This window comes from Mytilus galloprovincialis, chromosome 6 (genome assembly GCF_965363235.1).
Source record: "Mytilus galloprovincialis chromosome 6, xbMytGall1.hap1.1, whole genome shotgun sequence".
Taxonomy (NCBI): Eukaryota; Metazoa; Mollusca; class Bivalvia; order Mytilida; family Mytilidae; genus Mytilus; species Mytilus galloprovincialis.
In genome coordinates, this window is record NC_134843.1 from 91058641 (window position 1) to 91083499 (window position 24859).

General features: G+C 35.5%; 3 protein-coding genes across 3 annotated transcripts in view; 2 read left to right on the plus strand and 1 right to left on the minus strand.

Moving 5' to 3' along the window:
- Positions 1–9624: 9624 nt before the first annotated feature.
- LOC143081068 (uncharacterized) lies at positions 9625–10077 on the plus strand. Its single transcript, XM_076257303.1, has one exon. It carries the CDS (start codon positions 9625–9627, stop codon positions 10075–10077), a length of 453 nt encoding a protein of 150 aa, XP_076113418.1.
- A 730-nt stretch (positions 10078–10807) lies between these two features.
- On the plus strand, positions 10808–14092 carry LOC143081070 (uncharacterized). Its single transcript, XM_076257304.1, has one exon. The coding sequence runs from the start codon at positions 10808–10810 to the stop codon at positions 14090–14092; it is 3285 nt and encodes a 1094-aa protein (XP_076113419.1).
- A 585-nt stretch (positions 14093–14677) lies between these two features.
- The window catches only part of LOC143080689 (uncharacterized), a 42517-nt gene continuing 32335 nt past the window's right edge, over positions 14678–24859 (minus strand). The window contains exon 12 of the mRNA XM_076256676.1: positions 14678–15030. Coding sequence (XP_076112791.1) covers positions 14932–15030 — 99 coding nt within the window. The 3' untranslated portion in view covers positions 14678–14931. The remainder of the gene's footprint in view (positions 15031–24859) is intronic.

The following is a 24859-nucleotide window of genomic DNA, read 5'->3' on the forward strand; positions in this document are numbered from 1 at the left end:
TGGTCTTAACTTTGAAACTTTTGCTTAGTTAACATGCATTAGTTTGTGATAAGGTCAGTTCAAGGGAAACCATTAGTGGTAGTCAACTGTTAATTGGTATTCAGTTGAACAAGCATTAGCACATTTTTATTACCATGGAGATTATTTGGCCCCATCCCCTCAGTTATGGTCTTTCAATTTTGAAACTTTTGCTTAGTTTACATGTATTAGTTTGTGATTAGATCAGTTTAAGTTTTAGGTGTGTTTAAAGGGGAAAGTCTTATAATAAGTCCATGATATTTGGTATGCATTGGCACATCTCATGGAGATTGTTAAGCCATGTAACTCAGTCATAGTTCATTGACTTTGAATATTTGCCTAACTTATGTGACATGTTAAGTATGCTATTTTAATGTCAACATTTAGATAATCAAAATTCCAAAAAAAAGCAAGACATACCTCCATGATAACAGATTATTTCATTTGCCAAAAAGCAGTGGAATTTAATATATGAAGAGAAGATTAACGCAAGTTTTGTTATGATTGGCTTACTCTTGACCATATTACAGCTTTGTGGCCTATTAAACATTATAATTACTGTTTTTAAGCTATTGTCCCATGTCAGTAGTTGTATTTAGTCGAATGAAATTTGGGGTTGATGTCACATTTGTAGTCTCAATTGAATTTGTTTCTACTTGGCGACTTTAACACTTGTCATATTTATAAGACTTGTTTTGATGTGAAAGATAGCACAATGATAGTTTATATTTTAGGTTTACGTCTGTTTTTTAGGCTAGTCTCCCTTTTACATTTAAAATCTTGTATTGCATTCACAGTGACACTTCATTTTGTGTTTGAGATGCAATAGATACGACTAAGTATATTAAAAAATATGTTGCATGTATGTCCAGGGAATTATACCTTATTATAGTTACACCACTAAATTGGACCCAGTCAGAAAGTAGTACAAGAGAGGCGAAAGATATCAAAGGGGTATTCAAACATGTAGTAGAAACATAAACTGACAACGCCATGGATAAAAACACAAAAATACAAACAACTGTAGATATCAGTTATCGCAGGTGCTCAGGAAGGGTAAACAGATTCTGCTTCATATGTTGACTCGTCGTGTTGCTCCTATAAGTACTAAATCAGTAATAAGTCTAATTTGTTGGGTCATTTTTAGGAAAAAAGGGACAATATAACAGTCTGCCATTTGGCACATATCCATTGTCATCTGTAAATGAAGGCAGCAGTAGTATACCGCTGTTCGAAAGTCATAAATCGATAGAGAGAAAACAAATCCGAGTTACTAACTGAACATGAGGAAAACACATCAAATATAAGAGGAAAACAACGAAACATCAAACATTAAAGTGCAACAAAAAACAAAAGACAATTCAACACACATGGAAACGAACTATAAGATAACAATTGCCATTTTCCGGACTTTTTAAGAAAAAAAAATGGTGGATTGAACCTGGTTTTTTGGCTAGCCAAACCTGCCGCTTTTATGGTAATGTTGAATATGATAAATGATAACATTACATGACAGGACTACAATTCAAATAAATGGAAGAACATTCAGAGAGTACACACATAAACAATACAATAGAATATTACGACATGCTAATAGTTATTAAAGATACCAGGCTTATAACTTACTACACCAGACGTGTTTCGTCTACACAAGACTCACCAGTGACGCTCAGGTAAAAAAAAGTAGAGAAAGCCAAATAAATATAAAGAGCATTGATGACCGAAAATTCCTAAAAGTTGTTCCAAATACACTAAGGTTATCTGCCTGGGATAAGAAAATTCCTAAGTATTTAGAATAGTTCCTACTTTTGTAAACAGTAAATTTATAAAAATGACCATATAATTGATAAACATGTCAACACCGAAGTGGTGACTAACTACAGAATAAAAACGAATACTTATAACAACCTAGGTCAGCACAGCCGAACCACTCATTGTTTGTCACCTGACTAGATCGACTGGTGGGACAATCATGAGAGCACTGCGCTTGATACGTTGTCAAAACTACGATACGAATTGACAGTCGTTCCCGTTAGGCCCTGGTCACAACGAACCCACGACATGAAAATTGGTCAAATTGTGGGTCAATTGTGATCATCGTACGACAGTCGCACAATATTTTGAGCATCGTGGCGCTGTCGTGTGTCGTGGGACGAAAATTAAACATGCACTTTTTTTGCTCTACAATATTTTATCGTATCACTGTCTTGTGGCTGTCGTGATAGTGTCTTATCACTGTCGTGCGATAAACACATTGTCGTGGGTACCAACATAAACCATTTTAATGGACTACTAACACAAAGGTTCCTGGTTCGATTCCCGTTTGGGATGAAAATTTCAGGAACTCAATTTTCGGCCCTCCCTTGACACCATCTGCGAGTATGGTCTTGAGGAAACGATGATAGTCCGTCGGAAGGGGACAATAAATGGCTGACCCGTGTTAAGAGAGAGCCATATCTCTTGCACGTTAAAGACACCCTTGTAGATTTCGAAAAAGAGTAGGCTAATGCCGCTACAAGGCAGCACTCGCACCCGCAAAGTGGAAAGGAATTAATATAAGTTGCAAAACTTGTTTCCCAATCCACTATAAATAAATATGTTTAAACTAAACTAAACTAAACTAAACCATTTTAATCAAGAAAAATCGTACAACTGTTGCAAGACTGTCGTACGACAATCCTACGACTGTCGCAAGGCACTCGTGATACAGTCAACCGACTGTCTCAAGAATACCAAATTTCGTACGATGCTCGCACAACATTGATTGTCTGTCGAACGACAGTGGTACGTTCGTCGTGCATCATATTTTTGTTTTATTCAGAAGAACACAATTCAGCGGGAATGAATGTTTGGAAAAACATACCGTCTGTCGTTTAAAGGGGGTGACTGTTCCACCAAAATGATTACGCTCGGTCCTGCTAAGTAGACGCTTTGCCGGACTCCAACAAGAGCAAAAAGCCCGTGAACAGTATAGGAACCAGCAAAACGGCCGACGTTGGTGGGTTAGGCCATGGATCGAACGGCGCCTTATGATTGGGCAGAATAGTATTCACTGATGCAAGAGTTGGAGCGGGAATCTACCGGTGATTTCGTTAGATTCATGAGGATGGAGCCTGGCATGTTTCAAGACAGTGACATGACAGTCGTACGACAGTGGCACGACAATAACACGCGCATCCCATGACATGAAAACCAACCTGAAAAATAGCCCTAAACAACTCACGACCGACTTGCGACTTACCTACGACAGTACACTTACAATTCTTTTTTATCTGTTGTGTACCCATCGTGGAGATGTCGTAGCTGATGTGACCACTGGAAATGTTTTTGGGACATTTTTCACGACAGTGCCACGACAACTCTTTTTTATAGATCTTCCACGACAAAAAATCGTATGATATGTTGTGACCGGGTTTTAATGATAGTGAGATCATACTTCATGATAATAGACCCATTGTTCCAAAGGATTTTAGAAGCATGTTATTGACTTTGCATACGAAGGGCACCAGGGGAAAGTCCGTTAAAACAAGTTGTTCGTGAAAAAGTATACTTCCCTGGAGTAGACAAACGTGCCTGACAGCAGAATATGTTATACCGCTACTAGATAAAACTTTAAACGGACCGCCATTTTTTCACAAGAACTTCCGAAATTTCGGGGATAACACGGGTTTCAAGCACCGGAAAATCACATCACATCGTTCTATCCCGCGCTAACGCTTACTTTACTGTTTAATATTGTTGATAGAAATTCAAAAATGCATTAAGAAAAAGAATTTTTAAATGTTTGATTCATCTTCGTAGACATATAGACACATGTGTCTATATGTGTCTGGTATTTGTTATTCTCAAGGTGTGGACGAGTTGAAGAGCTAACGTTCGTATACGTAGTAACACTGATAGACAGTTCAACTCTCGTTTTTTGCCTGTCTTTTTTTATGATTTTTATTTTTGCACACAGAATGGGTCAATAGTTGTATTTATTTGAATTTACTTAAAAATATAAAGCATTAAGAACCCAGGTTTTCAATTTCCTCAGTCAAAGTCAAAGATGGATTTAACTACTATTTTTCTTTTGCCTTTTAAGGTTATATGTAGGTGTAATACCACCATTGATTTTTCCCTATTAGTCTTTGTTAAATTGGCACTTTTAAAAAAATTGTACAGTATTTACCTTTATTTCAACCAAAAAAATACTTTGCATGTGTAAAGTTCAATCCTTTCCAGTGATACTGTAACAGTGAAAATTTCACACTACATTTCATTGCATATAAGAAAGTAACCACCGCCGGAAGTAAACAACCCAATTTTTACACTGTTATTTACTGGTTACCTGTTTTGGTAACTATTTAACCTTAACGTTCCAAAATATTTTATAAGACCATCAAATAAAAAAGAATGATGCTTTCAGACATCCAATATACATATTTACGACGTAGAAAAATTTAAGTGCATTGAAATGCAGGGTTAATTTTCTACAACTGTCAAATTCAAGGGAATATTTTTTTAGGCCTACTTTCGTATGCAACCGGATGTGACGTACCATGATTTGGTGGTATTACACCTGTAGCTCTTCAAATCTTTAGGTTCTCTACATCCTTGGCTTTATATATATTCTACCTTCGGCGTTCCTCGCGAAGGTAAATTCAGAGAAGCCCTTCAGACTCATACAATTTATGAAGTGTTATTTTCAGTTTTATTTTTGCATATGTCGTGTTTAAAAAAGAGAAGAAACTAGAACATCAATAATTTGATGTTTATGGCATAATCAATAATCAATAATTTGATGTTTATGTCATTTTCGTCTTTTTCAGAACATATTTACGTATTTGTAAAATATGACTGCAAATCGACAAATATTTCGGTCATTTAAAGAAAACCTGTAATATTCAAATTAAATATTAAAAAAAAAAAAACAATCGTACCAATTTTTCCATTTTATTTCACAAATTTTAGATTTTATCCTGGTTTTATGTTTTCAAACATATTTTTCTTCACAAAAGCAATATGTCAATAACAGGTTTCGCCGAGCGCAGCCTGATAAGACCACAGATGTCGAACCCTGAACAGTTGGGGCAAGTTTGGACAAAATATGAAAGCTGAATACTGTTTGAATTTAGATTGTGTTCAAATTTTTGACATAATATAGGTTTCGAACACAAAATTAAGGTGGTTTAAGATCTTAAAAATTAGAAATGGGCCATTTGATTCACCTAGTATGGTCTATAATCCAAAAATTCAGGTTTAAAAATTTGTTATAATTTTCTTGCTATTGCACAATACTCAGTTAATCTTATATGTAGGATAATTTACCCACCCTGTTAGGTGTGAATCTCCTATCAGTATATGAGGCTTTTAAATATAAATCAGAAATAATCAATAATCAAATATATCCCTAGAATTTTTTTTTGAAAAAACCCAACCCCCTTAAAAACGAATTTTAATTAACTGTAATTTTGAAGTCTATTTTCTTTCAGGGAAAGTGTAATTTACAGAGATTTCCTTAAACTGTAACACACGTTATTGTCTGGAAACTAGAAAATGCTTGTTTTGGCCCCTAATTCTTGAACGTTTAGCAAATACTGTACATCCAACCAATCCCAACCGTCCCTTTGTGATATGGAACAGTTTTAAAGAGATCCCTACATTTATACACAAGTTATTGTCTGGAAACTACATTTTTTCCCTATTTCCCTAACTGTTGATACCATATGATACATGTAACCTCCAAAATCATTCCAAACTTTCATTTTTGGGGTCTTAAACCTTCTGGTAAAATTTCATAGAGATCCATTCGCAACTTAAGTTATTGTCCGCAAACCAAGTGTATCTTCGAACAACGACGACTACAACTTCTTTTATGATAGAATTATATGAACGCAAATTGTTTGTGTTTGTATTACAACCATCTTAAGCTACATGTGAACTATGGATATTTATTTCCCAAGGCTGAATATCTATTTTCTAGACTAATTTACCAATTTAAATTACAACATGAAGTTGTATTTGTACTGGTACAGGTGTTACAAAACATAAAACTATTTTTATTTCCTTCACTTCGTTTTTTCTTTTGAAAATTAGTTTGTATATTAGAATACAAATACAAATATTTTATTGGCACAAACACAATTACAATAATTGGCAAAGACCCATATTTCAGTGCATTACAACAATAAATACAGCATACTTGTAGTTAAATATGTTATAATTAAGAAGCTTAAATCTCATTTCCATACACCATACATTTATATATATAAGAACTAGCCACTTTCAGGACTTTTGAAGCATTACTATTAATGCAACTATTAATATTTAGCTGATTTTCACTACAACATGTAGGAAATAAACTCATCATAGATACCAGGACTAAATTTAGTATATACGCCAGACGCGCGTTTCGTCTACAAAAGACTCATCAGTGACGCTCGAATCCAAACAAGTTGAAGTATATTTAAGGTAGCACAATACAAAGATTTTTTCACTCCCAATCAGACAACTTTAAACTGATGTAATTCATTTCATCCTTCTTTATATTTTATAAATGAGGTACCAAAAGAAAGAAGAAAGATTAATCTTTCAAATATTGATAATTTCATTATTGCATAATTATTACATAACTAATTATTATGTTATTAGTTGCTATATTGTGATGTCCACACTTGAATGAATTTAGCGTCTTTGTTCTTCATAGCATCCCAAAATATTTTATAGATTCTTGTACAACACAGCTTGACCTCCAAAACTGTGTCTCAGATTTCAAAAAACATTAATAAAACAAATTTTATACCCAATTGAATTACGTGGTCTCTAATGAATTGATGTTGCAAACTTCATTGAAGATTTATGAGAGAATGAAATACAGTAGGAAAAATCTGAGACACAGAGGTCAAACTGTGTTGTACAAGAATCTATAAAAAATTTTGGGATGCTATGAAGAACAAAGGAGCTAAATTCATTCAAGTGTGGACATCACAGAATGGCAACTAATTACATAACAATTAATGATGTAATAATTATGTCATTATGAAATTATCACAATTTGAAAGATTAATCCTTCTTCTTTCTTTTGGTACCTCATTTATAAAATTTAAAGAAAGATGAGTGGAATTACATCAGTTTAAGGATGTCTGATTGGGGATGAAAAATCTTTGTATTGTGCTACCTTAATATAATATTTTTAAATTCACATTTCAGTAAAAAGTGATTTTCATCTTCTACCTCACCTGATTTACATACATTACAAACTCGTTCATAGGTGGGTAAACCTAAATATCGCCCTTTTTTCATAGCAAGATTGTGTGCACTCAATCTTATTTTACAACGAGATGACCTTTCTAATCTATTACTTAGAACATCAACATAAGGACTACGCTGATTTGGATTATGAAATTGTTGGTCAAATTTTAGTTTTGATGAATCATGAATTTTTGATGATTGATTCTGTGTGCACTGATCAATCACTCGTTGTTTAATACTAGGTAGATATTGTTTAACAGAAAGTTCCCCCAGCTAGGTTTGAAAATCCTAGATTGTTTAAAATAGAATAAAGTTTCTTTGTCCAGGGGTTCTTTTTTTCAGTTGCTAGAAAAACTTTTGATATACAAGTGAGTTTTCAGACCTTCAAATATGATAAAAATGATATTTTTGACCACAACGGTAGCCTGTAAAGTTCAGCTCTACAAGCAGCATTAACTGCTTTACTTTGCATGTGTTATATTTTGTCAGTAAGCTATTATTTATACAGGTAGTTCATTCGATATTGTATTATTTTTGTATACAAATTAAATTCATCAACCTGACTGTATTTTTCTAATGAATAGTATTCAAGAGATTTATATGGCAATGTAAGCTCGCTTATAAAGAAGGCACACCATTATTTCTTATCATCATTGTTTTCTATGCTAAATTCTTCAATTGGAAGCATTCATAGCTCTTCTGTCTTAAGTTTAAGTAAAGGGACAGCCATTTCATATCAAACAACTTCATGCACCTGATTTGGGATTTACAAAACAGGAAGTGTAGATCTGAGAAACAGGCAAAAAGTAAAATAACCAAAATACCGAACTCCGAGGAAAATTAAAAACTGGAGGTGCCTAATCAAATGGAAAATTTCAAAGCCTCAAACACATGAAAAGAATAGATAAACCTGTCATATTCCTAACTTGGTACAGGTATTTTATTATGTAGATAATAGTGGATTAAACCTGGTTTTATAGAAAAATTTACCCTTTTTAAATTTCGTGTATGTTTGTTTTAATACAAATCAAATTTTTAGTAAAAAAGTGGTTTTAATACAAACAAACAAAAACAACCCAAATTATTTCACAAATTATGAAAGCTGTACTCATGAGAAGAAGCAATTGATTTGTTTTTAATGTGTATACGCACAAGGAAGCTATATAACCTAGTGATGATATTACCCTTCTTAAATTGCGAATAATTGACCGTCATGGAATATCTGTTGTAAAAATGACAATGGATATGTGTAATCCGTCCTCTATTTCCCGAAAGTGACTTATCGGATTAGACTTATCACCGGGTTTGTACTTAAATAAGGAACACGACGGGTGACACAGATGGAGCAAACTATCATCTATCATTGTCAAATAACATATATATGTCGAGTATGTAAACCTAAACTCGTTCATCATCTGAAAACTTTTATTTACCATCCAAAAAAAACCACAAGATCTAAGAAATCTGTAAATTAGGGAGATTATCGCTATTCAGTGAGCAAATGAGACGGTAAAGTTAGGGCCAAGGTCAAATTAAAAATATATTCGGTACGGCCTTTACAATTAGGCAATAATTGAAAATAATGCAATAGAAAAATGCTAAACTTAGTAGGTATAACAAAACCAACTTATTTTCAAACAGGCAGTGACACCCTGCTGATAGAAAATAAATCTTTGTTAAGGCATAGCTCAAAATAAATTATTACCTGTTCAAATTATAGAATAATTCACAACTGCCATGGTCAGTGGGAACAACAAAAAGCTTCTTAGTGCTTGAATTGATCAACTGTTTCGAAACATGTCTACTTTAAGGTCAGAAATTATTGAGGGTTTAACGCAAATCATGCACCTGGATAAGTATTGTATTACGAACTCAAATTCTGATTCTGATTAAAATATATCTGTATGCAACTTTTTTCATACAATGATTTTCAGGTACACAATGAAGACAGTTGCCAAATAATGAGAAAAGAAGGGCGAGAGATACCAAAGAGAAAGTAAAACTCATAGATCGGAAATAAACTGACAACGCAATGGCTATAAAAAAGACAAACAGACAAAAATAGCACACAAGACACCACATAGAAAACTAAAGTTCATTTAGGCAATTTGGTACAATTCGACTTCAGTTTGATTCACAGAACAAAACCAAGTCATTCTCTTTTCTCAGATCATTTCCGTATTTACATTACTCGGCTAATGTATTGGGATTACAATTCAATAAAACCATCACTGTAAAACAATTTAACACATCACCAATAGTTTATAGATTAAGTTTTCCAAGTCAGGAAAATGGTCATTGTTATATTATACAGCATCTCTACAGCATGTGTTGTCAGCATGTCCAGTCGCACTGAAAGATGGAAGATATACCATGAGGCATGACAGTGTATTGAAAACAATAGCAGCAAAGTTGAATACCACCAGGAGAAAAAAGAGAAAGATGCAGAAGAACATCACATTTGTAAATTTTGTGAGGGCTGGAGAAAAGAAAGACAACCAGGCAGAAGGTTTAGGGATACTTGGAACATCATCAGACTGGCAGATGACAGCAGACATACATCAACGCATGAGTTTCCCAGCAGAAATAGCAGCAACATCGCCAAGACCAGATATAGTCATTTGGTCACAGGGAACTAGGCAGGCGGTATCGCTGGAACTAACAGTCCCATGGGAAGACAGAATAGAGGAAGCTTATGAAAGAAAGATGGCAAAATACCAGCAGCTAATAGAGGATTGCAAACAGCGCGGGATGGAGGACGTGGTGTATGGCAATAGAAGTCGGATGCAGGGGCTTTGCAGGACAGTCAATGTGGCGGGCACTTAGGACCTTGGGAGTGGTAGGAGCAGAGAGGAAGAAACTGATTACAGAAGTGTGTAGAGAAGCAGAAGTGGCATCACAGTGGATTTGGAGGAAAAGAGACGAAGTGTGGAAACGTGCAAAGTGATAGAACAATGAACAGTTATTGTGTAAATAATGGACAGATATAGATATACAGAACAGCATTCAGTTACAGAAGAACAGCAATGACATCAGCTGAGACATCGGAGCCGTGTAGGCCATCCAGTTCCAGGTTCAGATTGATCACCTGAGCCGGCGCACCTCTGGAGGTTGTTGTGGAATAGCGCCGAAACAGCCAAGGAAGGAGGACTCCACCTGATGATGGAATTGGATCAGCATTCCTTTGATGTTTACAAGGTAATCAACTTCTGGAAACCCAGTGACCACCAGGAAAGTCTGGTTGACGACTGTGAAGAGAACAGTGTCAACCTGGAGAGACAGGAGGCAGCCAGGAGAGACTGGTAACCGGGGCATTAGGCTTGGCAAGTCAAAGTGCATCTCCTGTGAAGGGGAACCCATTTTACACGCTATGGAACGATATATACTAAGACACCCTCGGGGCTGTGCGAGAGCGAGGGAGGATGAACAGCCCATAGGACAGGATCAGGAAACGACTATGGAACCGACAAGGACAACGAACCAGAACAACGGATGTAAATGTTTTTGTGGTAAAGTCTGTAAGAATTCTAGAGGTTTGAAGATCCATCAAAGCAGAATGAAATGTGTGCAACCCCATTCTGGCAATCAACGCACAGAGAGATCTGGTCAGACGGAGGAGGAGACCATCCAGGAAGCAAACCACAGTGATGATAGCCTCCCTGTGACCCAGGATGAGGATGAGCACGAGGAACAGCCTACAGAGGTAGAACAACTTGACGAGGCAGAAGAGATAGAGAGGATAGAACCAACAGTCCATAGAGAAGACGGGATAGAAACAACAGTCCGTAGAGAAGACAGGATAGAACCAACAACCCGTAGAGAAGAGAATGAGCCACGCAAAGAGAAGATCAAATGGCCAACGAATGCAGACAAAGCAGCTTGGAAAGCTCTTGACGAAGATTTGGAAAACATCTTAGAGGCAACATTAGCAGGCAGTGTAGACAGAAAGATAACAGCAATGACGTCCATTATTTACAGCATAGGAAAGGACAGATTTGGAGTGGTACCACAAGGGAAACAACCAACAAAACAAGGCCATAGTAACAAGAGACAGAAGAAGATCAAGGAATTGAGAGGAGACTTGAGAAGGTTAAAGAAGAGGTACAAAGTCGCCAATGAGAAGGAAAGGTTACCATTACAGCAGTTAAGAAAGGAAACTAGGGAGAAACTTAAGACACTTACAAGAGCAGAAACTCAAAGAAGAGATAGAAAGAAAAAGGCAAATGAGAGAGCAACATTTACAGCAAACCCATTTCAGTATATGAAGCTATTATTTGGAGCGAGAGGATCTGGTAAACTGGAAAACTCGAGGGAAGAAGTGGAAGAACATCTCAGTAAGACCCACAGTGATGAGAGACGCGGAGAAGACCTGGAAGAATGTGAGAAATTGTTAACACCAGAGGAGCCGAAAGAACAGTTTGATGAGTCAGACCTGAAGTTCCAAGAAGTGCAGGACGTAGTGAGAAAGGCAAGAGCAGGGTCAGCACCAGGACCAAATGGTATTTCATATAGGGTATATAAGAACTGTCCCAGACTGATCAGAAGGTTGTGGAAGCTATTAAAAGTAATTTGGAGAAGGAGAAAGATGACAGAGTTATGGTACAAGGCAGAAGGATGTTTTATACCAAAAGAAGAGAACTCCTGGAAAGTTGAACAGTTTAGAACCATCTCCCTATTGAACATTGAGGGGAAGATATTCCTGGCAGATTTAGCAAGGAGAACGACGAGGTACCTGCTTGGCAACGAATATATAGACATCGCAGTCCAGAAAGGAGGCATGCCTGAAGTATCTGGTTGCATCGAACACACCAGCGTTATTACACAGATTTTAAGAGAAGCAAAGGAGAAGAAAAGTGACTTAGCAGTGTTTTGGCTAGATCTGGCTAATGCTTATGGGTCCATACCTCACAAACTAGTAGACCTGACATTGGAGAGGTATCATGTTCCACCAACTATCAGAACTATGCTGCGAGAGTATTTTGACAAGATTGAAATGAGGTTCACAGCTGGAGACTTCACCACAGCTTGGCAGAGACTTGAAGTTGGAATATTAACGGGGTGTACAATATCAGTAGTCCTGTTTGCAGCAGCAATGAACTTAATTGTAAAATCGGTAGAAAAACCAAGTAGAGGACCATTATTGTCATCAGGGGTCAGGCAACCACCAGTAAGAGCTTTTATGGATGATATGACAGTGACAGCAAAAACAGTCATAGAGGGAAGATGGACTTTAGAGGAATTGGAAAGGATGATTAAGTGGGCCAGAATGAAGTTCAAACCAAGTAAATCTAGAAGTTTGATAGTGAGGAAAGGCAAAGTGCAAGATGATACATTTGAGTTAGCAGGTGAAAAGATACCAACAGTTGGAGAGAAACCAGTGAAATGCCTAGGTAAAAAGTTTGATGCAACACTAGCAGATATGGTAAACATGGATGAAGTTCAAGTGCAATTGGTAGAATGGCTGACGAAGATAGACAAAAGTGGGCTCCCAGGAAGATATAAGGCCTGGATATATCAACATGGGGTCTTACCAAGGATACTGTGGCCATTACTAGTTTACGAGTTCCCATTGTCCAAAGTGGAGGCCTTAGAGAGAAAGATCAGTGCATGCCTAAGAAGATGGTTGGGTGTGCCAAGAAGTTTCAGCAGCATTGGATTGTACAGCACAGGAACAAAGCTACAATTACCAATGAAGGCATTGACAGAAGAGTATAAAGTTACAAAGACAAGACAGGTTATGACGTTGAGAGACAGCAAAGATGCTAAAGTGAGAGGAGCCAAAGTAAAGATCAGGACAGGAAGAAAACGGAAAGCAGAGGAAGCAGTTAAGGAAGCTGAGACCAGACTAAAGCACAGTGGCATCGTTGGTGTAACAGCAGTTGGTAGACAGGGATTTGGTATGACAACAAAACCAAGGTGGGATACAGCAAATGAGAAGGGACGGAGGGAACTGGTGCAACAGCAAATACGACAAATGGAAGAAGAGAGTAGGAATGTTAAGGCAGTAGGAATGAAACAGCAGGGTAGTTGGTTGAATTGGCAAGGAGCTAGAAGCAGGGCTTTGACCTGGAGCGAGATTTGGAGTATGGAGGGATACAGATTGAGTTTTCTCCTAAGATCAGTGTATGATGTTTTACCAAGCCCATCAAACCTCTATACCTGGGGGTTGATAGAAGACCCAACATGCACCTTATGTAAAGACAAACCAGCATCTCTACAGCATGTGTTGTCAGCATGTCCAGTCGCACTGAAAGATGAAAGATATACATGGAGGCATGACAGTGTATTGAAAACAATAGCAGCAAAGTTGGATACCACCAGGAGAAAAAAGAGAAAGATGCAGAAGAACATCACATTTGTAAATTTTGTGAGGGCTGGAGAAAAGAAAGACAACCAGGCAGAAGGTTTAGGGATACTTGGAACAGCATCAGACTGGCAGATGACAGCAGACATACATCAACGCATGAGTTTCCCAGCAGAAATAGCAGCAACATCGCTAAGACAAGATATAGTCATTTGGTCACAGGGAACTAGGCAGGTGGTATTGCTGGAACTAACAGTCCCATGGGAAGACAGAATAGAGGAAGCTTATGAAAGAAAGATGGCAAAATACCAGCAGCTAATAGAGGATTGCAAACAGCGGGGATGGAGGACGTGGTGTATGGCAATAGAAGTCGGATGCAGGGGCTTTGCAGGACAGTCAATGTGGCGGGCACTTAGGACCTTGGGAGTGGTAGGAGCAGAGAGGATGAAACTGATTACAGAAGTGTGTAGAGAAGCAGAAGTGGCATCACAGTGGATTTGGAGGAAAAGAGACGAAGTGTGGAAAAGTGCAAAGTGATAGAACAATGAACAGTTATTGTGTAAATAATGGACAGATATAGATATACAGAACAACATTCAGTTACAGAAGAACAGCAATGACATCAGCTGAGACATCGGAGCCGTGTAGGCCATCCAGTTCCAGGTTCAGATTGATCACCTGAGCCGGCGCACCTCTGGAGGTTGTTGTGGAATAGCGCCGAAACAGCCAAGGAAGGAGGACTCCACCTGATGATGGAATTGGATCACCATTCCTTTGATGTTTACAAGGTAATAGTTTGTTTCTGTGTGTGTTACATTTTAATGTCGTGTTTCTTTTTTCTCTGTCGATTTATGAATTTCGAACAGCGGTATACTACTGTTGCCTTTATTTATACAACTCATGATTCAGAGTTATCTCTAGAAGGTTTAGGCACGGTCTCCATGCATTTATGTTGATCATGACTTGAAACTTTAAAAGTGCTATATTCATAAGATTTTAACACGGGTTAAAAACCAAAATTGTAGCTTCATTCACAGTATTGAATTCTATTTTGTCTAATAATTCTTACTTTGTTTCTTTAAAATCCCAACAGTTTAGACATTGGTAGTATAGTACTATATATTTGTGTTTATAGAGTTTTATTAGAGCTATTATTTGAACACTTTATTTTCTAGTAATTTGCATAAAGTAGTAAACCAAAATCATTTAGACGTCTGATAAGGAGAGGCTTGAAGGATGTATAATGAAAGCCTCTATAACTTAAATTACATTAATTAATCATTAGATTAAACTGAACTTGTATGTCACATTTGATTTCAGAATTACAGGAAGCTCGATTAATCCATAACAAAGTTATTGTTTTATTGTAATCCTCATTAACTGGAGCCATCATGACCATGTGGAAATGTTATCTCATGTCGGTAAGTCGCTATGTCTCTTTCTGAAATTTCTGATTCCTGTGCTAACTGGCGTCCCTGAAAAAAAAAGAATATTAATAAAAATTCAAAAATGAAAAAGACACTAACGATATCAAAAAAATTGACACAAATTTGTAGACAGAAATTGTGTAACCTTTGGGGTGACCTAATATTTTGTTGTTTTAAAAGTGTTTTTTTTCTAATGAGATTGGATGGAGGAAAAGTGAGGGTGTGGTGTGGTGGGGTGGGGGGTGGGGGGGGTTGGGGTTATGGTGTGTATTGATGTGATATGTATTTGTCACTTTTGAAAATAACAATTTTTCTAACAAATGAGCAATTCAGATGCATATAATTCTATTTCTTTCTAGTTCTGCTATTTTAACCTAGAGAGTAGAACATCAGAAATGTGTTTTTCTATCAATAGAAACCATTATGTTTGATCAGAATAAATGAATTAAACATAATGCACATGTTGGCGTTCTATTGGTAATTCAAAGAAGGAAAAACAAAAAGAGGTGCGACAGATCTGAAAAGCGCTCATAAGTTACACTATCCATTTCTTGGCCAAATATAAAGTAATTCTTTCCTAAAAAAAACCAAAAGTATTTGTTTTCATTCACATTTAAAAACAAATTCCAAATATTGATAAACAGGAAGAAGGTATCTTACAGATTCACAAAGTGAGCAATATTTACATCTGAACACTGTCAAACTGCTGACTAAATATGATGGAATTTTGTTAATAAGAATCAGCAGGCTCCAGGCCCCGCTTTCGTTGTCCAATATAGTTTCTCTTATTCAAAGTGATTTTTTCCCTTTTCTCTTTTCTTTCCTTTACTCATTTATATCTTATTTTTAATGGGGTGGAAATGAAAGAAGAGAGGTGAAATAAATTTTGGATGTTCTATTATAAATGATTTTGATATCGAAAGAGTGATTTGGCAAGATGTAAAAAGATAATATTTACAGTATTTGGAACATCTCTTCACTCGTCAATAGGGGTATGGATGTGTTTGGTTAGATTTCTAAGTTGCTGGAGTACAATATATCTGATTTTTTTAATATTTTTTTTTTTACTAGTTCTGTACTTTACACTCACAAAAGATTTGACAATAGGTGCTTTTTTCTAATGAGAGAAAGATTATGAAAAATGATTGTGGTCTGTGGCCAGCATACCCAACGATATCAGTCCTTTTCAGGACCGATAACTCTGTCGATAAATATTGGCGGGTTAAATATATGCAATATCATCTTTTTGTACACAAGTTTAAATATCAAGATCGATATCTTTTAATGCATGGATTCTACTTAAAATGTTGAATTAAAATGATAAATGACAAAAATCATATGCAATGAATTTTCATTAAATTTTCTTTAAGCACTATCTATCTACACTATATAAAATAAATATGAATATGAAATATGATTTTTTTCTTCAATCATTAATGAAAGTGAAATAGTGAAATACTATATCACCTTAATATCAAGCAGCCAGTATGGTTCAATTTTGTCAAAATAAGCTTAAAAACAACGATTGTGAATTATTCAATTGCAAGTGAGTAATTCAACCTCATTGAATTCGTAATCATGTGACCTTCAGTTTCACTCCTTAGCTAGTGATGGATACCGAATGCATTGTGTGTGTTCAATTATTTAAAGGAAAAGAATGTCAACATGGAGAATAAAACAAAAGCAAATCATTCTTATACTGGCAAAAACGATAATTAACATATATTTTAAATTTATAGTATGAAATTAAACAGACCTTGAAAAATCCAATTGCATAAAGGTGATATATATATTATATCTTTATCTATGTTTATATCGCTTATATTGCAATTGGAGGTGCTCGATGGTTAACTCGATAGTTAATTAAATGGCGTCTAGACTTAGAGACACACGAAACGAAGCTACATATTATCGATCCCATGCCTAGTAAATTGTTTATTTAGACGTTTTATAATTTGGATGAATGTTTCTCAGAAGAAAATGCTTGTACCAAGTCATGAATATGACAGCTGTTATCCATTCGTTTGGTGTGTTTGATTTAAATTAGCTTAGTAGATATAAAAAGATATAAAAAGATGTGGTATGAGTGCCATTAAGATAACTCTCCATCCGAGTAACAATTTGTATAAAGTAAACCATTATATGTAAAGTATGTCCTTAAACAAGGCGCCTTTGCTCACACCTAACAGCAAGCTATAATTACAGTATTATAATATAACAATGACCATTTTCCGGACTTGGAAAACAATATTTATAAACTATTGGTGCTGTGTTAAAATGCTTTACAGTGATGGTTTTATTGAATTGTAATCCCAATACATTAGCCGAGTAATGTAAATACGGAAATGATCTGAGGAAAGAGAATGACTTGGTTTTGTTCTGTGAATCAAACTGAAGTCGAATTGTACCAAATTGCCTAAATGAACTTTAGTTTTCTATGTGGTGTCTTGCGTACTATTTTTGTCTGTTTGTCTTTTTTATAGCCATTGCGTTGTCAGTTTATTTCCGATCTATGAGTTTGACTGTCTCTTTGGCATCTCTCGCCCTTATTTTCTCATTATTTGGCAACTGTCTTCCATTGTGTACCTGAAAATAATTGTATGAAAAAAGTTGCATACAGATATATTTCAATCAGAATCAGAATTTGAGTTCGTATTACCATTCTTATCCAGGTGCATGATTTGCGTTAAACCCTCAATAATTTCTGACCTTAAAGTAGACATGTTTCGAAACAGTTGATTAATTCAAGCACTAAGAAGCTTTTTGTTGTTCCCACTGACCATGGCAGTTGTGAATTATTCTATAATTTGAACAGGTAATAATTTATTTTGAGCTATGCCTTAACAAAGATTTATTTTGTATCAGTAGGGTGTCACTGCCTGTTTGAAAATAAGTTGGGTTTTGTTATACCTACTAAGTTTAGAATTTTTCTATTGCATTATTTTCAATTATTGCCTAATTGTAAAGGCATCGTACCGAATATATTTTTAATTTGACCTGGGTCCTAACTTTACCGTCTCATTTGCTCACTGAATAGCGATAATCTCCCTAATTTACAGATTTCTTAGATCTTGTGGTTTTTTTTGGATGGTAAATAAAAGTTTTCAGATGATAAACGAGTTTAGGTTTACATACTCGACATATATATGTTATTTGACAATGATAGATGATAGTTTGCTCCATCTGTGTCACCCGTCGTGTTCCTTATTTAAGTACAAACCCGGTGATAAGTCTAATCCGATAAGTCACTTTCGGGAAATAGAGGACGGATTACACATATCCATTGTCATTTTTACAACAGATATTCCATGACGGTCAATTATTCGCAATTTAAGAAGGGTAATATCATCATTAGGTTATATAGCTTCCTTGTGCGTATACATATTAAAAACAAATCAATTGCTTCTTCTCATGAGTCCAGCTTTCAAAAATTTGTGAAATAATTTGGGTTGTTTTTGTTTGTTTGTATTAAAACCACTTTTTTACTAAAAAATTGATTTTTATTAAAACAAACATGCACGAAATTTAAAAAGGGTAAATTTTTCTATAAAACCAGGTTTAATCCACTATTATCTACATAATAAAATACCTGTACCAAGTTAGGAATATGACAGTTTTATCTATTCTTTTCATGTGTTTGAGGCTTTGAAATTTTCCATTTGATTAGGCACCTCCAGTTTTTAATTTTCCTCGGAGTTCGGTATTTTGGTTATTTTACTTTTTGCCTGTTTCTCAGATCTACACTTCCTGTTTTGTAAATCCCAAATCAGGTGCATGAAGTTGTTTGATATGAAATGGCTGTCCCTTTACTTAAGCTTAAGACAGAAGAGCTATGAATGCTTCCAATTGAGGAATTTAGCATAAAAAACAATGATGATAAGAAATAATGGTGTGCCTTCTTTATAAGCGAGCTTACATTGCCATTTAAATCTCTTGAATACTATTCATTAGAAAAATACAGTCAGGTTGATGAATTTAATTTGTATACAAAATTAATACAATATCGATTGAACTACCTGTATAAATAATAGGTTACTGACAAAATATAACACATTCAAAGTAAAGCAGTTAATGCTGCTTGTAGAGCTGAACTTTGCAGGCTACCGTTGTGGTCAAAAATATCATTTTTGTATTAAGTTTTTTTTATCATATTTGAAGGTCTGAAAACTCACTTGTATCCAAAGTTTTTCTGGCAACTGAAAAAAAGAACCCCTGGACAAAGAAACTTTATTTTATTTTAAACAATCTCGATTTTCAAACCTAGCTGGGGGAGGGGGGGGGGGGACTTTCTGTTAAACAATATCTACCTAGTATTAAACAACGAGTGATTGATCAGTGCACACAGAATCAATCATCAAAAATTCATGATTCATCAAAATTAAAATTTTACCAACAATTTCATAATCCAAATCAGCGTAGTCCTTATGTTGATGTTCTAAGTAATAAATTAGAAAGGTCATCTCTGTGTAAAATAAGATTGAGTGTACACAATCTTGCTATTGAAAAAGGGCAATATTTAGGTTTATCCACCGATGAACGAGTTTGTAATGTATGTAAATTAGGTGAGGTAGAAGATGAAAATCACTTTTTACTGAAATGTGAATTTAAAAATATTATATTAAATATACTTCAACTTGTTTGGATTCGAGCGTCACTGACGAGTCTTTTGTAGACAAAACGCGCGTCTGGCGTATATACTAAATTTAGTCCTGGTATCTATGATGAGTTTATTTCCTACATGTTGTAGTGAAAATCAGCTAAATATTAATAGTTGCATTAATAGTAATGCTTCAAAAGTCCTGAAAGTGACTAGTTCGTATATATATAAATGTCTGGTGTATGGAAACGAGATTTAAGCTTCTTAATTATAACATATTTAACTACAAGTATACTGTATTTATTGTTGTAATGCACTGAAATATGGGCCTTTGCCAATTATTGTAATTGTGTTTGTGTCAATAAAATATTTGTATTTGTATTCAAACTAATTTTCAAAAGAAAAAACGAAGTGAAGGAAATAACAATAGTTTTATGTTTTGTAACACCTGTACCAGTACAAATACAACTTCATGTTGTAATTTAAATTGGTAAATTAGTCTAGAAAATAGATATTCAGCCTTGGGAAATAAATATCCATAGTTCACATGTAGCTTAAGATGGTTGTAATACAACCACAAACAATTTGCGTTCATATAATTTTATCATAAAAGAAGTTGTAGTCGTCGTCGTTCGAAGATACACTTGGTTTGCGGACAATAACTTAAGTTGCGAATGGATCTCTATGAAATTTTACCAGAAGGTTTAAGACCCCAAAAATGAAGGTTTGGAATGATTTTGGAGGTTACATGTATCATATGGTATCAACAGTTAGGGAAATAGGGAAAAAATGTAGTTTCCAGACAATAACTTGTGTATAAATGTAGGGATCTATTTAAAATTGTTCCATATCACAAGGGACGGTTGGGATTGGTTGGATGTACAGTATTTGCTAAACGTTCAAGAATTAGGGGCCAAAACAAGCATTTTCTAGTTTCCAGACAATAACGTGTGTTACAGTTTAAGGAAATCTCTGTAAATTACACTTTCCCTGAAAAGAAAATAGACTTCAAAATTACAGTTAATTAAAATTCGTTTTTAAGGGGGTTGGGTTTTTTCAAAAAAAAAATTCTAGGGATATATTTGATTATTGATTATTTCTGATTTATATTTAAAAGCCTCATATACTGATAGGAGATTCACACCTAACAGGGTGAGTAAATTATCCTACACATAAGATTAACTGAGTATTGTGCAATAGCAAGAAAATTATAACAAATTTTTAAACCTGAATTTTTGGATTATAGACCATACTAGGTGAATCAAATGGCCCATTTCTAATTTTTAAGATCTTAAACCACCTGAATTTTGTGTTAGAAACCTATATTATGTCAAAAATTTGAACACAATCTAAATTCAAACAGTATTCAGCTTTCATATTTTGTCCAAACTTGCCCCAACTGTTCAGGGTTCGACATCTGTGGTCTTATCAGTCTGTGCTCGGCGAAACCTGTTATTGACATATTGCTTTTGTGAAGAAAAATATGTTTGAAAACATAAAACCAGGATAAAATCTCAAATTTGTGAATCAAATTGAAAAAATTGGTACGATTGGCTTTTTTTTAATATTTAATTTGAATATTACAGGTTTTCTTTAAATGACCGCAATATTTGTCGATTTGCAGTCATATTTTACAAATACGTAAATTTATGTTCTGAAAAAGACGAAAATGACATAAACATCAAATTATTGATTATTGATTATGCCATAAACATCAAATTATTGATGTTCTAGTTTCTTCTCTTTTTTAAACACGACATATTCAAAAATAAACCTGAAAATAACACTTCATAAATTGTATGAGTCTGAAGGGCTTCTCTGATTTTACCTTCGCGAGGAACGCCGAAGGTAGAATATATATAAAGCCAAGGATGTAGAGAACGTAAAGATTTGAAGAGCTACATATAACCTTAAAAGGCAAAAGAAAAATAGTAGTTAAATCCATCTTTGACTTTGACTGAGGAATTTGAAAACCTGGGTTCTTAATGCTTTATATTTTTAAGTAAATTCAAATAAATACAACTATTGACCCATTCTGTGTGCAAAAATAAAAATCATAAAAAAAGACAGGCAAAAAACGAGAGTTGAACTGTCTATCAGTGTTACTACGTATACGAACGTTAGCTCTTCAACTCTTCCACACATTGAGAATAACAAGTACCAGACACATATAGACACATGTGTCTATATGTCTACGAAGATGAATCAAACATTTAAAAATTCTTTTTCTTAATGCATTCTTGAATTTTTATCAACAATATTAAACAGTAAAGTAAGCGTTATCGCGGGATAGAACGATGTGATTTTTTGGTGCTTGAAACCCGTGTTATCCACGAAATTTCGGAAGTTCTTGTGAAAAAATGGCGGTCCGTTGAAAGTTTTATCTAGTAGCGGTATAACGGATTCTAGTGACAGGCACGTTTGTCTACTCCAGGGAAGTATACTTTTTCACGAACAACTTGTTTTAACGGACTTTCCCCTGGTGCCCTTCGTATGCAAAGTCGATAACATGCTTCTGCAAATCCTTTGGAACAATGGGTCTATTATCATGAAGTATGATCTCACTATCATTAAAGCCCCGGTCACAACATATCATACGATTTTTTGTCGTGGAAGATCTATAAAAAAGGGTTGTCGTGGCACTGTTGTGAAAAATGTCCAAAAAACATTTCCAGTGGTCACATCAGCTACGACATCTCCACGATGGGTACACGACAGATAAAAAAGAATTGTAAGTGTACTGTCGTAGGTAAGTCGCAAGTCGGTCGTGCGATAGTCGTACGACAGTCGTGAGTTGTTTGGGGCTATTTTTCAGGTTTGTTTTCATGTCATGGGATGCGCGTGTTATTGTCGTACCACTGTCGTACGACTGTCATGTCACTGTCTTGAAACATCACAGGCTCCATCCTCATGAATCTAACGAAATCACCGGTAGATTCCCGCTCCAACTCTTGCATCAGTGTATACTATTCTGCCCAATCATAAGGCGCCGTTCGATCAATGGCCTAACCCACCAACGTCGGGCGTTTTGCTGGTTCCTATACTGTTCACGGGCTCGAATTAACGCTAACAGGACCATATTTTTGCTCTTGTTGGAGTCCGGCAAAGCGTCTATTCAGCAGGACCGAGCGTAATCGTTCTAGTGGAACAGTCACCCCCTTTAAACGACAGACGGTATGTTTTTCAAAACATTCATTCCCGCCGAATTGTATTCTTCTGAATAAAACAAAAATATGATGCACGACGAACGTACCACTGTCGTTCGACAGACAATCAATGTTGTGCGAGCATCGTACGAAATTTGGTATTCGTGAGACTGTGGGGTGACTGTATCACGAGTGCCTTGCGACAGTCGTATGATTGTCGTACGACAGTCTTGCAACAGTTGTACGATTTTTCTTGATTAAAATGGTTTATGTTGGTACCCACGACAATGTGTTTATCGCACGACAGTGGTAAGACACTATCACGACAGCCACAAGACAGTGACACGATAAAATATCGTAGAGCAAAAAAAGTGCATGTTTAATTTTCGTCCCACGACACACGACAGCGCCACGATGCTCAAAATATCGTGCGACTGTCGTACGATAATCACAATTGACCCACAATTTGACCAATTTTCATGTCGTGGCGCTGCATAGATGTGTCGTGGGTTCGTTGTGACCAGGGCTTAACGGGAACGACTGTCAATTCGTATCGTAGTTTTGACAACGTATCAAGCGCAGTGCTCTCATGATTGTCCAACCAGTCGATCTAGGGTGACAAACAATGCGTGGTTCGGCTGTGCTGACCTAGGTTGTTATACGTATTCGTTTTTATTCTGTAGTTAGTCACCACTTCGGTGTTGGACATGTTTATCAATTATATGGTCATTTTTATAAATTTACTGTTTACAAAAGTAGGAATTATTCTAAATACTAAGGAATTTTCTTATCCCAGGCAGATAACCTTAGCGTATTTGGAACAACTTTTAGGAATTTTCGGTCATCAATGCTCTTTATATTTATTTGGCTTTCTCTACTTTTTTTTACCTGAGCGTCGCTGGTGAGTCTTGTGTAGACGAAACACGTCTGGTGTAGTAAGTTATAAGCCTGGTATCTTTAATAACTATTAGCATGTCGTAATATTCTATTGTATTGTTTACACGGCCGACACTCGGCTAACCGAGAGATTGGTCGGTTAATCTATATTGAGTATGCGGCTATATCGGCGGTTGGTCTGTTAATCGGGTTGGCTAAAGTCTGTTAATCAGGTGTTATCGAGAAAATCATTGAAAGTTCAGCATGTTTCATTGTATAACTTTTTAAATATATTTTTATCATAAAAAATATTCATGTCTAACAAAACAATTCAATGTACTGAATCCAGTGGTGTAATTATTATTTTTCTAGCTTCAATGTACGATCTATAAAATGAAAAGGCGGGTTACTCATCAATAAATTTATACACATTTTACACACACAAACTGTACACAAAATAACACGTTGGTTGAATTTACGTGCATGCAATATTTTGAACATCGAGAAAAGACATAATGAAATCATTGTGTGAAAATTCTTCACGAAAATCTGTATTTTGGTGACATAAATCAATCTTTATTTAAAACCTGGTCTGTTAATGGGTCGGATGTATAAAACCCAGTCTGTTAATTGGTCTGTTAAGAGTTATGAATGGCAATAAAAGTATAATTTTATTGCTATATGGGGTGTTATCGGATCAATCGGGTAGGCTCAAGACGAGCGGCTAAAATATACGGAAACAACACATGAGCAATGAAACATAAAATATACGGAAACAACATATGAACAATGAACAATTTAAACAATGGAAATTGAAAATTGATAAAAACGGTTTCAAAAAGTGTAATATTAAAGTAATGTTAATTTCATCCAAGAATGGTCGCATATGTCATGTGGATTTTGTTTAATTGTCATGAACGACACCAATTTGTCATCTACATTGGTAACCAGTATATAGATCAGAGATAAACATCGTAATGTAACTAAACATCAGTAAGTAAAATATATTGGGATGCTAAAATATAAAGAATAGAGAAAGAATAATGAGTAAGATAAATAAAAGGTAAAAGGAAAAAAAGTCACGGAGGAAACGTGACATAACAATTTAAAGAATACAGAAATAACCCCCCCCTCCCCCCCCCAAAAAAAAAATCCGAACCCTCATGGTATACACGATAATCTGGATGGAGTAGCAGAATATAGAATAATAAATAAGGACAGTAGAAAGTGATGCATTGCTAAAAAAGAGAGAAAAAAT